Source organism: Manis pentadactyla, chromosome 6 (assembly GCF_030020395.1).
Source record: "Manis pentadactyla isolate mManPen7 chromosome 6, mManPen7.hap1, whole genome shotgun sequence".
Taxonomy (NCBI): Eukaryota; Metazoa; Chordata; class Mammalia; order Pholidota; family Manidae; genus Manis; species Manis pentadactyla.
In genome coordinates this window covers 29,271,922-29,288,149 of record NC_080024.1, presented here as the reverse complement: position 1 = coordinate 29,288,149, position 16,228 = coordinate 29,271,922, and the positions used below count along the sequence as shown (strand labels likewise).

At 40.8% G+C, this 16,228-nt stretch overlaps 1 protein-coding gene across 2 annotated transcripts in view; it reads right to left on the bottom strand.

The window, feature by feature from the left end:
• Positions 1–8,035: 8,035 nt before the first annotated feature.
• The window catches only part of METTL21A (methyltransferase 21A, HSPA lysine), a 289,359-nt gene continuing 281,166 nt past the window's right edge, over positions 8,036–16,228 (bottom strand). The window contains exon 5 of one of the 2 annotated variants that reach the window (XM_057503645.1): positions 8,036–8,105. In XM_057503645.1, coding sequence (XP_057359628.1) covers positions 8,051–8,105 — 55 coding nt within the window. In that variant the 3' untranslated portion in view covers positions 8,036–8,050. Of the gene's footprint in view, positions 8,106–14,576; positions 14,697–16,228 lie in introns of those variants that run through there. The other variant, XM_057503644.1, reaches the window with a different exon arrangement.

The following is a 16,228-nucleotide window of genomic DNA, read 5'->3' as shown; positions in this document are numbered from 1 at the left end:
TAATTACCAGCCATCTCCAGTGAAACCAAGAAAACCATTAAGGCACCTTAGGCATTTGTGAAAACTTATCTATGATATGGTGGATATTGTCCAACTGAACTTGAACAGTCTGAGAGAAATCAGACAAATTAAAACAACCCATTCCTGGGGACTGTTCACATGCCATATGTTCTTTTAACAGTAAATAGTCTGTAGTTGTAAGACTTTGGAGCGCTACAATTTGCACTTCTCCAAATTCTTGGTTGAGTTCCAACAGTATAGATCCAGTCAAATTTGTTGTTTTACTGTATGCACAGGCCAGCTTAGATATCTCCTTTCTCATTCCCATGGCAAGTCCAGGAACTGGTGGGATGAGTGCATCTACAGCTGTAGCAGTGCGTGGATCTTTGTTGGGGTTTTTTGATGATCATCTTCTGGCATGAGTCTTCCAGAGAGTGCTGATGTTGGAAGTTCTTTTTCATATCGTATCTTAGTTCATTTTCGGGGTAGCCCAATTAGGCTTTGATCCTCTGTATAAACACAAACAGACCCTTTGCCTACACTTTTATATGCCCTTTATACCCTTGTGTAGAACTCGTTGGAGGTTACCACACAGGAACTGCCCTTTTTTTTCTTTTTTTTTTTTGCTTTGTTTTTGGTATCACTAATCTACACTTACATGACGAATATTATGTTTACTAGGCTCTCCCCTATACCAGGTCTCCCCTATAAACCCCTTTACAGTCACTGTCCATCAGCATAGCAAAATGTTGTAGAATCACTACTTGCCTTCTCTGTGTTGTACAGCCCTCCCTTTTCTCCTACCCCCCCATGCATGTTAATCTTAATACCCCCCTACTTCTCCCCCCCTTATCCCTCCCTACCCACCCATCCTCCCCAGTCACTTTCCCTTTGGTACCTGTTAGTCCATTCTTGAGTTCTGTGATTCTGCTGCTGTTTTGTTCCTTCAGTTTTTCCTTTGTTCTTATACTCCACAGATGAGTGAGATCATTTGGTATTTCTCTTTCTCCGCTTGGCTTGTTTCACTGAGCATAATACCCTCCAGCTCCATCCATGTTGCTGCAAATGATTGGATTTGCCCTTTTCTTACGGCTGAGTAGTATTCCATTGTGTATATGTACCACATCTTCTTTATCCATTCATCTATTGATGGACATTTAGGTTGCTTCCAATTCTTGGCTATTGTAAATAGTGCTGCAATAAACATAGGGGTGCATCTGTCTTTCTCAAACTTGATTGCTGCGTTCTTAGGGTAAATTCCTAGGAGTGGAATTCCTGGGTCAAATGGTAAGTCTGTTTTGAGCATTTTGATATACCTCCATACTGCTTTCCACAATGGTTGAACTAACTTACATTCCCACCAGCAGTGTAGGAGGGTTCCCCTTTCTCCACAGCCTCGCCAACATTTGTTGTTGTTTGTCTTTTGGATGGCAGCCATCCTTACTGGTGTGAGGGGATACCTCATTGTAGTTTTAATTTGCATTTCTCTGATAATTAGCGATGTGGAGCATCTTTTCATGTGTCTGTTGGCCATCTGTATTTCTTTTTTGGAGAACTGTCTGTTCAGTTCCTCTGCCCATTTTTTAATTGGGTTATTTGTTTTTTGTTTGTTGAGGCGTGTGAGCTCCTTATATATTCTGGACGTCAAGCCTTTATCGGATGTGTCATTTTCAAATATATTCTCCCATACTGTAGGGATTCTTCTTGTTCTACTGATGGTGTCTTTTGCTGTACAGAAGCTTTTCAGCTTAATATAGTCCCACTTACTCATTTTTGCTGTTGTTTTCCTTGCCCGGGGAGATATGTTCAAGAAGAGGTCACTCATGTTTATGTCTAAGAGGTTTTCGCCTATGTTTTCTTCCAAGAGTTTAATGGTTTCATGGCTTACATTCAGGTCTTTGATCCATTTTGAGTTTACTTTTGTATATGGGGTTAGACAATGGTCCAGTTTCATTCTCCTACATGTAGCTGTCCAGTTTTGCCAGCACCACCTGTTGAAGAGACTGTCATTTTGCCATTGTATGTCCATGGCTCCTTTATCAAATATTAATTGACCATATATGTCTGGATTAATGTCTGGATTCTCTAGTCTGTTCCATTGGTCTGTGGCTCTGCTCTTGTGCCAGTACCAAATTGTCTTGATTACTATGGCTTTATAGTAGAGCTTGAAGTTGGGGAGTGAGATCCCCCCTACTTTATTCTTCTTTCTCAGGATTGCTTTGGCTATTCGGGGTCTTTGGTGTTTCCATATGAATTTTTGAATTATTTGTTCCAGTTCATTGAAGAATGTTGCTGGTAGTTTCATAGGGATTGCATCAAATCTGTATATTGCTTTGGGCAGGATGGCCATTTTAACGATATTAATTCTTCCTAGCCACGAGCATGGGATGAGTTCCCATCTGTTAGTGTCCCCTTTAATTTCTCTTAAGAGTGACTTGTAGTTTTCAGAGTATAAGTCTTTCACTTCTTTGGTTAGGTTTATTCCTAGGTATTTTATTTTTTTTGATGCAATTGTGAATGGAGTTGTTTTCCTGATTTCTCTTTCTGTTGGTTCATTGTTAGTATATAGGAAAGCCACAGATTTCTGTGTGTTGATTTTGTATCCTGCAACTTTGCTGTATTCCGATATCAGTTCTAGTAGTTTTGGGGTGGAGTCTTTAGGGTTTTTTATGTACAGTATCATGTCATCTGCAAATAGTGACAGTTTAACTTCTTCTTTACCAATCTGGATTCCTTGTATTTCTTTATTTTCTCTGATTGCCGTGGCTAGGACCTCCAGTACTATGTTAAATAACAGTGGAGAGAGTGGGCATCCCTGTCTAGTTCCCGATCTCAGTGGAAATGCTTTCAGCTTCTCGCTGTTCAATATAATGTTGGCTGTGGGTTTTTTATAGATGGCCTTTATTATGTTGAGGTACTTGTCCTCTATTCCCATTTTGCTGAGAGTTTTTAACATGAATGGATGTTGAACTTTGTCAAATGCTTTTTCAGCATCTATGGAGATGATCATGTGGTTTTTGTCTTTCTTTTTGTTGATGTGGTGGATGATGTTGATGGACTTTCGAATGTTGTACCATCCTTGCATCCCTGGGATGAATCCCACTTGGTCATGGTGTATGATCCTTTTGATGTATTTTTGAATTCGGTTTGCTAATATTTTGTTGAGTATTTTTGCATCTACGTTCATCAGGGATATTGGTCTGTAGTTTTCTTTTTTGGTGGGGTCTTTGCCTGGTTTTGGTATTAGGGTGATGTTAGCTTCATAGAATGAGTTTGGGAGTATCCCCTCCTCCTCTATTTTTTGGAAAACTTTAAAGAGAATGGGTATTATGTCTTCCCTGTATGTCTGATAAAATTCCGAGGTAAATCCATCTGGCCCGGGGGTTTTGTTCTTTGGTAGTTTTGTGATTACCGCTTCAATTTCGTTGCTGGTAATTGGTCTGTTTAGATTTTCTGTTTCTTCCTGGGTCAATCTTGGAAGGTTGTATTTTTCTAGGAAGTTGTCCATTTCTCCTAGGTTTCCCAGCTTGTTAGCATATAGGTTTTCATAGTATTCTCCAATAATTCTTTGCATTTCCGTGGGGTCCGTCGTGATTTTTCCTTTCTCGTTTCTGATACTGTTGATTTGTGTTGACTCTCTTTTCTTCTTAATAAGTCTGGCTAGAGGCTTATCTATTTTGTTTATTTTCTCGAAGAACCAGCTCTTGGTTTCATTGATTTTTGCTATTGTTTTATTCTTCTCAATTTTATTTATTTCTTCTCTGATCTTTATTATGTCCCTCCTTCTGCTGACCTTAGGCCTCATCTGTTCTTCTTTTTCCAATTTCGATAATTGTGACATTAGACCATTCATTTGGGAATGCTCTTCCTTTTTTAAATATGCTTGGATTGCTATATACTTTCCTCTTAAGACTGCTTTTGCTGTGTCCCACAGAAGTTGGGGCTTAGTGTTGTTGTTGTCATTTGTTTCCATATATTGCTGGATCTCCATTTTCATTTGGTCATTGATCCATTGATTATTTAGGAGCGTGTTGTTGAGCCTCCATGTGTTTGTGAGCCTCTTTGCTTTCTTTGTACAGTTTATTTCTAGTTTTATGCCTTTGTGGTCTGAGAAGTTGGTTGGTAGGATTTCAATCTTTTGGAATTTTCTGAGGCTCTTTTTGTGGCCTAGTATGTGGTCTATTCTGGAGAATGTTCCATGTGCACTTGAGAAGAATGTATATCCTGCTGCTTTTGGATGTAGAGTTCTATAGATGTCTATTAGGTCCATCTGCTCTACTGTGTTGTTCAGTGCTTCCGTGTCCTTACTTATTTTCTGCCCAGTGGATCTATCCTTTGGGGTGAGTGGTGTGTTGAAGTCTCCTAGAATGAATGCATTGCAGTCTATTTCCCCCTTTAGTTCTGTTAGTATTTGTTTCACATATGCTGGTGCTCCTGTGTTGGGTGCATATATATTTAGAATGGTTATATCCTCTTGTTTGACTGAGCCCTTTATCATTATGTAGTGTCCTTCTTTATCTCTTGTTACTTTCTTTGTTTTGAAGTCTATTTTGTCTGATATTAGTACTGCAACCCCTGCTTTCTTCTCACTGTTGTTTGCTTGAAATATGTTTTTCCATCCCTTGACTTTTAGTCTGTACATGTCTTTGGGTTTGAGGTGAGTTTCTTGTAAGCAGCATATAGATGGGTCTTGCTTTTTTATCCATTCTGTTACTCTGTGTCTTTTGATTGGTGCATTCAACCCATTAACATTTAGGGTGACTATTGAAAGATATGTACTTATTGCCATTGCAGGCTTTAAATTCGTGGTTACCAAAGGTTCAAGGTTAGCCTCTTTAGTATCTTACTGCCTAACTTAGCTCGCTTATTGAGCTGTTATATACACTGTCTGGAGATTCTTTTCTTCTCTCCCTTCTTGTTCCTCCTCCTCGATTCTTCATATGTTGGGTGTTTTGTGCTGTGCTCTTTCTAGGAGTGCTCCCATCTAGAGCAGTCCCTGTAAGATGTTCTGTAGAGGTGGTTTGTGGAAAGCAAATTCCCTCAGCTTTTGTTTGTCTGGGAATTGTTTAATCCCACCGTCATATTTGAATGATTGTCGTGCTAGATACAGTATCCTTGGTTCACGGCCCTTCTGTTTCATTGTGTTAAATATATCATGCCATTCTCTTCTGGCCTGTAGGGTTTCTGTTGAGAAATCTGATGTTAGCCTGATGGGTTTCCCTTTATAGGTGACCTTTTTCTCTCTAGCTGCCTTCAACACTCTTTCCTTGTCCTTGATCTTTGCCATTTTAATTATTATGTGTCTTGGTGTTGCCCTTCTTGGATCCTTTCTTTTGGGGGTTCTGTGTATTTCCGTGGTCTGTTCGATTACTTCCTCCCCCAGTGTGGGGAAGTTTTCAGCAATTATTTCTTCTAAGATACTTTTCATCTCTTTTCCTCTCTCTTCTTCTTCTGGTACCCCTATAATGCGGATATTGTTCCTTTTGAATTGGTCACACAGTTCTCTTAATATTGTTTCATTCCTGTAGATCCTTTTATCTCTCTCTATGTCAGCTTCTATGCGTTCCTGTTCTCTGGTTTCAATTCCATCAATGGCCTCTTGCATTCTATCCATTCTGCTTATAAACCCTTCCAGAGTTTGTTTCATTTCTGCGATCTCCTTTCTGGCATCTGTGATCTCCCTCCGGACTTCATCCCATTTCTCTTGTGTATTTCTCTGCATCTCTGTCAGCATGTTTATGATTCTTATTTTGAATTCTTTTTCAGGGAGACTGGTTAGGTCTGTCTCCTTCTCTGGTGTTGTCTCTGTGATCTTTGTCTGCCTGTAGCTTTGCCTTTTCATGGTGATAGGAATAGTCTGCAGAACTGGGACGAGTGACAGCTGGAAGGACTTCCTTTCTTGTTGGTTTGTGGCCCTCCTCTCCTGGGAGAACAGCGGCCTCTAGTGGCTTGTGCTGCGCAGCTGGCGCGCAGACAGGGTTTCTGCTTCCTGCCCGGCTGCTATGGAGTTAATCTCCGCTGTTGCTGTGGGCGTGGCCTGGCTCAGGCTGCTGCTCCAAAATGGTGGAGTCGCGTTGGAGCAGGAGCTGCTGGGAGGCTATTTATCTCCGTAAGGGGCCTCCCTGCTCCGTGCAGCCCAGGGGTTAGGGTGCCCAGAGATCCCGGATTCCCTACCTCTGGATTAAGTGACCCGCCCTGCCCCTTTAAGACTTCCAAAAAGCACCCGCCAAAACAAAACAACGCCCACTGAAAAAAAAAAAAAAAAAGAAAAAAAATTTTTTAATTAAAAAAAAAAAGCTGGTCGTTCGTTTTTCTTTATTCTCCGGTGCCAGCCTCAGGCCTCTGCTCACCGGTCTTTCTGCCCTGTTTCCCTAGTATTGGGGTCCCTGTCCCTTTAAGACTTCCAAAAAGCGCTCGCCAAAACAAAGCAGCAAAAAAGCAAAAAAAAAAAAAAAATGGTCGCGCGCTTTTCTTATGTCCTCTGTCGCCCAGCCTCCAGTGCCTGCTCACTGTTCTTGCTGCCCTGTTTTCCTAGTATCGAGGGCCCTGCACTCTGGCCCGGATGGCTGGGGCTGGGTGTTCGGCAGCCCTGGGCTCCGTCGCTCCGTCTCCCTCCCGCTCTGCCTGCTCTTCTCCCGCCGGGAGCTGGGGGGAGGGGCGCTCGGCTCCCGCGGGGCCAGGGCTTGTATCTTACCCCCTTCGCGAGGCGCTGGGTTCTCTCAGGTGCGGATATGGTCTGGATATTGTCCTGTGTCCTCTGGTCTTTATTCTAGGAAGGGTTGTCTTTGTTATATTTTCATAGATATATGTTGTTTTGGGAGGAGATTTCCGCTGCTCTACTCACGCCGCCATCTTCCGCCCCTCCTAACTAACTGGTCTTTTATGTGTCAGCTCATGGAGGGCTCGAAACAACCCTCAAAATGGATAATATGGCAGCTCCACTTCTGAAATGGGCAAACAGAACAGTTAAGCAGTTGGCTCACGCTTCTGCCCTGAGAGGAAGCACCATGCAGCCTTGAAAGCAGTATGAGGCCCTCTGCTCCTGCTGGTGAGGGTGACTGGCAAACCAGTCATGTTCTCTGGTGTCAATCATTCCTACCCAAGCTGAAAGTGGGAGCTTCAGCTGATACAGATCCTTCCAGCCTTGTGAGACTCCTCTGCACGTTGCTCGGCAGGTCCTCAGGGAAAATCAGCTGGAATGATATGCACCATGTGGGTCCTTAGGGAGAAAACATTGACAAGTTCTGCAAAGTCCTTCTCCTGGAACCCCACACACACCTTTTTGAAGCCAGAAGGAAGAACCTGAATGGAATCAAACACAGACTGGCTATTTTAGTTTTAATTTGTACCTAACTACATCCTTTGGCTGGAAGCCAGGTGAAATTTCTATTATACTTTATAGAAGCCAAACCATGAAGCTTTTTCTCCTATATTGTTGTTTCTTCTAAAAAAGAAGGCACATAAGGACCATGTGTTGGCTCATTAAAATAGTTTGTGGGGTTTTTTTTTTGGCTATTGTTTGTTTAAAAATACACAAAGCTTTGCCATTGTGCCTAGATAAGAACACTGTATAATCCGTAGAAAACCACAATCTTTAGCATTCCAAAAACAGGCAAGATATCAGGATACAAACAGGCTAAATCCACACTCTACAAGCTGAATAAAGGACCTCAAATGAGTGAGCCAGAAAAGTTGGCACTATTCAGTCTGTAGAAAAAAAAAATCTACTACTCACTCCAATGTAGTAAAAAATCTAATGCTTTACTCTTACAAAGACCTTTCCAATGGTATTCTTTTCCTTGAGCTTCACAAGGGAGGTGTGATCACCCCCATTTCCAGACCCAGGCTGGCTACGGGGCTTGTCCAAGGTCATGGTCAGCAGAGGACAGAACTCTAGGCTGCACATGACCAATTATTTAACTAATCCAAGAAAATGGAAGTCATCAGAATTTTCCTGCTCGAATTCTCAGCGCAAGAGCTGGCCACTGACACAGATAAAAACATACACCATAAATGACCTTGACTCTCTCTGGGCCCAGGTGGAAGGAAATTATGTACGTTTATGTCTGCACTCCTCCGTCCATATTTTCAGTTTCTCTTGGGAGCTAGGGATGGGAGGGGGAGAATAAGTTGATGAGAGAAGATCAAGAAGGGCTACACGATGAAAAGTGGGGTGGGGCAGTGATAAAGCAGGGCTGTTTCCCTCCCCCTCTGCCTCCTGGAGTAGAGGGGTCTGCCTCTCCTCTAATGCTGCTTCTTTCCTCAGCAAATTTCCATGCGAGGCACGTGGTGACAATATAGAAGGGTTTTCCATAAATTTGAGTTTAAAGGAGATAATACTCAATGTTAAATCATTAAATTAAATCATTCTTTACAAGACATTTTTACAATTTCAAGCTATTTTCCCAACTAGAGCTGCGTAGTAAATTAATTACTGCATTTACTGCATTAGTAGCTCATTGGTGACTCTTGTAAACACGCTTTTACTCAAAACAAATATACACAACTATTCTCTAAATGTTTGTTCACATATTTTGAATCCATTACAAAGTACTTGTAATTTTAGGGGGAAAAGTATTCTTGGTGATTTTGTTGCTTGCCCATTTTATCCTGGGAAGAGTTATGTTCATCCTCCAATCAGCCTATAGGATAATTTATCACAGCTACTTATGGAGTACTGGCTAATATAACTGAGGACTTTTTAGAAGTTAAGCAGGGCCAGAGAAGTAAAAGTATTAAAAAAATGACTTCAATATTTTAGTTTATATATATATATATATTAAGAAGAAAGATGAACTATTTTTTCATCCCAAATGGCTAAAAACATACCTGAAAGGTAAAATCTCATGTTAGATCAACATAAAACCATAAGTCATATCCATTACATCTAGCTGTGATCTTTCCAAAAACATTTCACTTCACTTTTGTAAACAAATGCTCAATCTTACAAAATAATAAGAGGTAATGAAGAGAATATACTTTAGCAAGATGATGCCCAGCTAAGATGGGTAGGAAGTATGATTTGGGCAAAAATGTTCCCTGTATCAGCCATCAAGAATGTGTTCCAATTCTATATGAGTGACTTTTTTGTATGTAACTTACACTTCAATAAAAAGCTTATTTAAAAAATAAAAATAAAAAGACAGCTAAGATAGCTCTCTTCCAAACACAGCTGACCCAAAGTGCTAGATAGGCTCTCCACGCCTTCTGCAAGAGAGCAGAGCCCTCTAATTTTCAGAGACTTGAGGGAATGGGCACTCACAATCCTAAGAACCTTCATCTTCTCATACTGTTGTGGTAAACAGACATTCTCTAAAAGAAAAGGAAAGCCCGTGGCCTCTCTGAGCCAACTATCCCTCTGTGTGTGTTTATTCAGCTTGGCCATAACCCAGTCACACAAGGACAGGGATTGCTCAGAAGGGGCGTCCATGGCTCTAGTTAGATGAACTGTTTGCCAAATGTGTGGCTAGCCTCACTCCCTAGAAGAGACCAGGTTGGCTTTTCACAAAACAACCTGGTCGGGAAAGAGCCCACTCTGCCAACTGCTCCGAGCATCACTCAGATCTGAGAGGGTGCTGTAAAAGCAATATTACAGTGCCGCTGCCAGAATTAAGAAACACAGCCTTTATGTCTGGTCTGAACTTTCTTCAAGAAATGCACCGAAGCTAATGCAGCCTGGTGTGATTCCATGGGGGGACCATGGGGCTCTGCCATCTTCACCCCAACCATTGCTCCGCTTGGAGCCCAGAACCTCCCCAGTAAGCAAGAAAGGGAATCTCACAAATGGGGAAACGAAGGCCAACTCTGAAATGGGTGGGGGGCCCCAAATGCCAATATAAACATGGACAATCATAAGAGACAATAGATAAATGCCCTGCCACCGAGCAGGAGCAGACCGGAGAACTGCAGTCCTTCCTGACTCTGGCTCTGCTGCCTCTTTATATCCTGTGTAAATTATTTCACCTTTCCCAGGAATGGGTTTGGAGTGCTCTCTGCAAGAGGAGAGGTGAGAAAGGCTGATGCTTGTGAGGGAAGACCAGCTTCTCCTGCCTCTCTGGACATGTGTCCATGCTGTGCCAGTGAGAAACATCTGTATCTAGCCTGACATCATTCACCATGACCGTGACCCTGGTTTCTGGCAAGTACATGCTAGATCTGTAATCTCGAGTTCTTCTTCTAACCCTTTCGCTTGCTTGCAATGTCATCTTCAACTATTCATTTAACCTCTCTGGGCTGCAAATACTTCGTCCGCTGAAACTTCCCTTTTCATTCTTCAAATCCTCCGAGGAGTAGGATAAAGGATGCCTGCACAAGGCTTCGAGCATTCACAAACTTAAGTGATCCTGAGAATGTCAACACCAGCCTTGCTTACTACACCCTCCCTTCCATCTCCACGAATAAGCTCCACCCATTCCACCAAGAGCATCGAGTCCTGCCTTCCAGAAGAGGTGAGGGCAGGCCATATAAAGCTCCTGAGTTAAGGAGAAGTGGGGTCACTCTCAACACCCTTTAATTTTGAATTTACCATCTCTAGCTGCTATCCACACTCCTCCCAGAGTTTTTGATCCTTTGGTATTTTCTCTTTCTTTGACTTAAACTTTAAAAACATCTTGTTAGACGGGTCCAGTATTTGAGGAAGTGATGATTGCTAAATCATAATAAAAACAAACTTTAATATGCATTTTTATTATGCTTTTGCAAGGGAGGAAGGACAGTTGTGGCTACTGATGATTTAGGAAGAGAAACATACTTCATAACTAAAGTGTTACAAGTTAGAGCTCATGAGAAGATCAATGAGAAATAAAGAGAAAGCATTGCTGAGATTATAATTTGAGCAAAGGGAAAAGCACAATTCAATTTCATCCCAAAAGGGTGGTTTTACACCAACATTTTTTACGGAACATATCTGCGGTGAAAGTGAGCTGCACCTATAGGTTGCATGCCACCAGCACTCCCAGCAATGCCAATACAGTACTGAGAAAACACATGCTTCTCTTAGTCAAGCATGTCATTGCATGTATCCAGATGAGAGGCACAAAAAAATGGTTAAAAGTTTGGGAAACTGGATCTGAACAGAAAGACTAATGGAACTGGCTTCCTATATCCTTGAGAAGAAAGAAAAGCTGGTAGAAATGGGGGCTCTCAGCCCTGAGTGTGAAGGACTCTGTGCAAATTAACTGAAGGCAAAAGGAAAGTTATTAAAGAACAACTAGATACACTTTGCTTACATTTGAAAAAGATTTTCAGCTCTTTGAGTTTTTAAGCTACAGATACTCAGGGCCATCTCTAATACATATCAAAAGAGGTACTGGGTCTGCATGGATACTTTGGAGCAAAGTAATACCTGGCTTCTGCTCTGGATTGGTTTGATTAGGAGCAAAGAAAAGACCAGGACTTTGAGGGGTACCTCTCAGAACTGCAGTTTTAAGAACTTGACTACCATTAGGCTCAGCCAGATAGAACAGTCTGATTAGAAAATAACAGTGACCTTCGATGTAGCTTCCTCAATGACCATCCAGATGTTGTCATGGGTCTGCATCATCTCAAACAACAGGGCTGCCCTGAGCTGTTAGGCTCCATAAAATAAGTTCTTCAGCCTGACTTTCCTATTTCTGTAAATGATGTCACCTTTTTTTTCAGTCATCCTGGTGTGACACCTCAGAGTCATTTAGATGCATCTGTCTCTCTTTCTCCTCCCTGGCAGTCTGTCAGCAGTGCCTATTGGGGTCTTCCTTCTGTCTTTCTCATTTAATATCCATCCCTTCCTTCTGATTCTGAGGGCCAACCTCTTAGTTCAGGTGGTCATTAAGACATATCAGTAAGAAAATTAAATTTACTGTTCAATTCTTATCTCCTAAATTCCAAATTCTTCCTTGGTTTTTCTCAAAGGGTGGCCCAAAAATCACCTGCAAGAAAATCACCAAGGGAGCTTGCTAAAAATGCAGAATTTCCAGGCCGTAGACTTCTCTCTTAGACTATCTTGGGTTGGTTCTCAGAATTTGAACAAGGTTCCCCTGTGTGACACTTGTGTACCCTAAAGTTATAGAACCTTTCTGCTACCAGTCTAATCCAACTGCATCTTATTCATGCATATAACCAACACCACATGCCACAAAGTTCTTTTCATTGAGCCATTCAATGTATTAAAGTGTGTTCATTGATAGTAGAAAGTATACATAAACTATGATGCACTCATACATTGGATTACTATACAACAGCAAAATGTACCAGCTGCTGCTCCACACAACAATATGGATAGATCTCATAGTCAATGATGAGCAAAAGAAATTAAAGATTAAAAAGAACTTACAGCATGATTCATTTATATGAAATGATGTAAGAACAGATTCTTCTATGGTGATAGATGTGATAATAGGGGCTACTTCTGGGGAGGGTATTGCTTGGGTAGAAGCACAAAAGGCACTTTCTGGAATGCTGGAATTGTCTTATAGTCTAACCCAGGAGGTATTTTACATGGGTGTATACGTGTGCATGTATATGTGTGTTAAGTAAAGATTTATTGAGGTTTGTGAACTATCTATATGTAAGTTATTCCTCAGTTGATATAGTACAAGTAAATAAATGCATTTATGGGCCACTGAAGGAGGAGAGAGAGAGAGGGCAGGAGAGAGAGACAGAAAGAAAAGGAAGGAAAGAAAAAGGAACAACTCCAAATGATTTATCACTGGCTGCAGGGTAAAATTCAAACTTCTTAGCATGTCTTAGAAGACCTTCCACAATATATCCATAACCTAATTTTTCAAATGGAAGTCCCACCACTTTCCTTATGTAAAAACCCTTCTCTAATCAGATTGACATGCATGTGTTTGATTTACCGAATAAAACTAATGGTTTCTTACCTTTCTCTTCTCCTTTTCCTTTCATTTTCTTTTCCTGTCACACTTTACCCACCTAGAATAATGTTGCTCTTTGTCCACCCAAATCTTAAATATACATGAAAGTCCAATTCTGTTTCCTCATGATCCCCTTTCCTGATCATGTGTGCATGTCAACTGTGTTCTCCAAAAGATACGTTGAGGTCCTAACCCTTGGTACCTATGACTGACCTTATTTGGAAATAGAGTCTTTGCAGATGTAATTAGTTAATATAAGGTGATGCTGGATTAAAGTAACACTAATTCAATGACTGGTGTCCTTATAAAAAGGCCATGTGCAGATACAGAGACACACAGAGACAAGAATACCACGTCAAGGTGGACACAGAGATTGGAGTGATGTATCCCTCAGAAGCTAGGAAAGAGGCAAACAAGGATTCTCCCCTAGAGCCTTCAAAAGAAACCCTGTAACACCTTGACTTTGGACTTGTAGTCTCCAGAACTATGAGAGAATAAATTTCTGTTGTTTTAAAACACCCAGTCTGTGGTAATTTGTTACAGCAGCACGAGCAAAAATAACACACCGCTCCTACCTTTGGTCACCCTCTTTTCACACCTTGACTCCTAAATTCTTCACAAATCCTTAGACCCCTGTGGTAGCGAGCCTTCTGCATGGGCCACAGTGATGCCCACCTCATAGTATTAATGCCCTGTAGTCCCCCCCCATATGATAGGACTGATCTATATTACCAATAGTGTGTTACAGAAACATCATGTGGTTTCTGAGGTCATGAAAGCTATTGCTGCATTTGGCTTGCTTTCTAGACCAGGCACTCTGGGAGAAGCCAGGGGCCATGTCATTAGAACACTCAGGAAGCCCTGTGGAGAAGTGAACATGGTAAAAGCCATCATAACCTCTCCTTTATGAGAGTGAGCCAACTTAGGAGCATTTCCTCCAGCCCTAGTCAAGCCCTCAGATGACTAGGCCTGGCTGAGATCTTGACTGCAAGTGTGTAAGTCCTTGAACAGAACTACCTAGCTAATCCACTCCTAGATTCCAAACCCACAGAAACTATATGAGATAATAAATATCTATTGTTTTAGGGCACTAGGTAATGAGGTAATTTTTTCAGTAGCAATAGATAAATAATACAACCCATATTATTGTATACTAGCTTAACCATTTTGTATATTGTATTTTTTATACAATATACAATAATACAACCAATATTGTATATTTCTTAACCATTCTTGAGAAGATTTTTACATCTCAACTAGATTGCAAACTTCTTGAGGGCAGGTATCATTTCTTGGGTCTCTCTGGTCCTCAACCATGCCCAATACTTTAATATATATATAAATTTTATATGTATATGTTATATATGTATATGTATAATATATAAATTAAAAATTAAAAATTGTATATATTTACATATTGTATATAGCACATTGTGCTTACATACACATACTATATATATATATATACAAATATACTATATATGTCACATATGTGTATATATATACACACAAAATGTGCTTCAGAAACACATGTGAATGTGAATGAATAAATGAGCATAGTGTATCCCATTAGATAAGTTTTCAGAATATTGAATTGAACCACAAACACATCTCTCATTTAAAAATAAAGTTTATGGAAACTTCTGTCACCAGTGAATCACTTAAGAAAAGCTGCATTTCAAGGCATTTTGAAGCCATTCTTTTTTCTCTCCCACCCATTTCCCTGCCTCTCTGTTGTTGCTTGTTGGCTTCTGAAATGTAGGTCACCTCCAGTGGCATGACCTAATTAGGAGATGTAATTTAACAGGAAAAAAAAAGAAGAAATCCTCTGAGATGGCAGATCTGAAACAAAGAAAAGTGGTTCTTTCGTTTTATGTTTTTGGCAATAGCTTCCCTACTAAAGTTATCCCCTTTCCACCCCCAAGCTACACAATTTGTAAAGCACAAAAAAGAAAGGTAGAAACTAGTTCAGGAGCAGCTGGAAATGATGAATTTATAATGATCACAGAAGGAGTAAGAGTAAGCTTTACTTCACTAAAGTGGCTCTGTGGGGCTGCTTCTTGGCAGTGACTGAGTGGGACTTTGGAGAAGGAAGTACTAATGGTGCTGATACAAAGAACCACACACTCTTAGGATGGGGAGAGACCTTACGGCTCATCTAATCCAAACCCTCAGGAAATGCCATGACACCTGTTGTGTTGGTACCATAATAAAATTTCATAAACAAAGCATCTAAACAATAGAAGTTTTTTCCTTCATACATTTGGCACTCTTGTAGAAAAAAGGAAAAGGGTAAGGAAGCTAAGCAGAATTTGAGGGTCCATTACAAAATTAACTTCCGGGGATTGTCTTTGGGCCAGGTTGGATTCAATCCATCTCCCTCACCTCTTCCTCTCAGAGGCATGATGCTGGGTTCCTGTAAAATGCTTAAGTGCTTTCTGAATCACCCAAGAAACACTAAACTACACTGATCACAATTGAATGCATTATTAATTATTTCTTTGAAAACTGATATTCTATGTTTGTCATTAGATGATTCCATTTATCTAATAAAATTCAAAAGCCTACTATGTGTATGACTTGCCTGATGACTGACATTTATTGAGGTGAAAACTATTATTATTTCCATTTTATAGAGGTACAGAAAGTTTAAATAACCTATGTAAAGTCAAACAGTGAATAAAAGGTAAAGCCAAGTGGCAAGCCCTGGTAGTCTTGATTATAGAACCTATACTCTTAATTCTCTACATTACTTTAAATTAACTATAAAACTACATTCTTCGTCTATTTGGGATCAATGGGCATTAACTACATAGACAGCATATCTATTTCTTTCTGCAAGTACTTTCCTAATCGTAGGCAAGAACCCCAGTCATTTTTAGCCTCTTTTTTCCATCCCAATGCACCCATGGGAGATGTCACACTACCACTGATACACATGGCGCATGCATTAGTTACTCTCCACATTATTAAACAGGGGATTCCGATGTGCCTGCCTACTGAGAATCACTACCCAAGGAGTGAGGACTACCACTTCTGGCATGACAGCATGAGAATTCTGCAGACCCACTCCTCAGCAAAAATGGTTAAAATTCTTTTTAAAACAGTGATATAAATTATGTGGAAATATTTCTACTGATACAGCAAATAAGGAAGATTTTATTTGTGGAAATCACTAGAACTCAGGAAGAACTATAAGAGCTAGTGGTCTTCGAACCAAGAACCACACCTTCCTCCCCCACCCCACCCCAATTCCCCACCCCCAGCTCCCAGCTCAGTGAGGCAGAGACTCTACTCCAAACCACTGCAGCCAAGAACATAGGCTCCTTCTGCTTCCAGCTACCAGTCAGAGAGCTATTTTCCCAGAAGACACT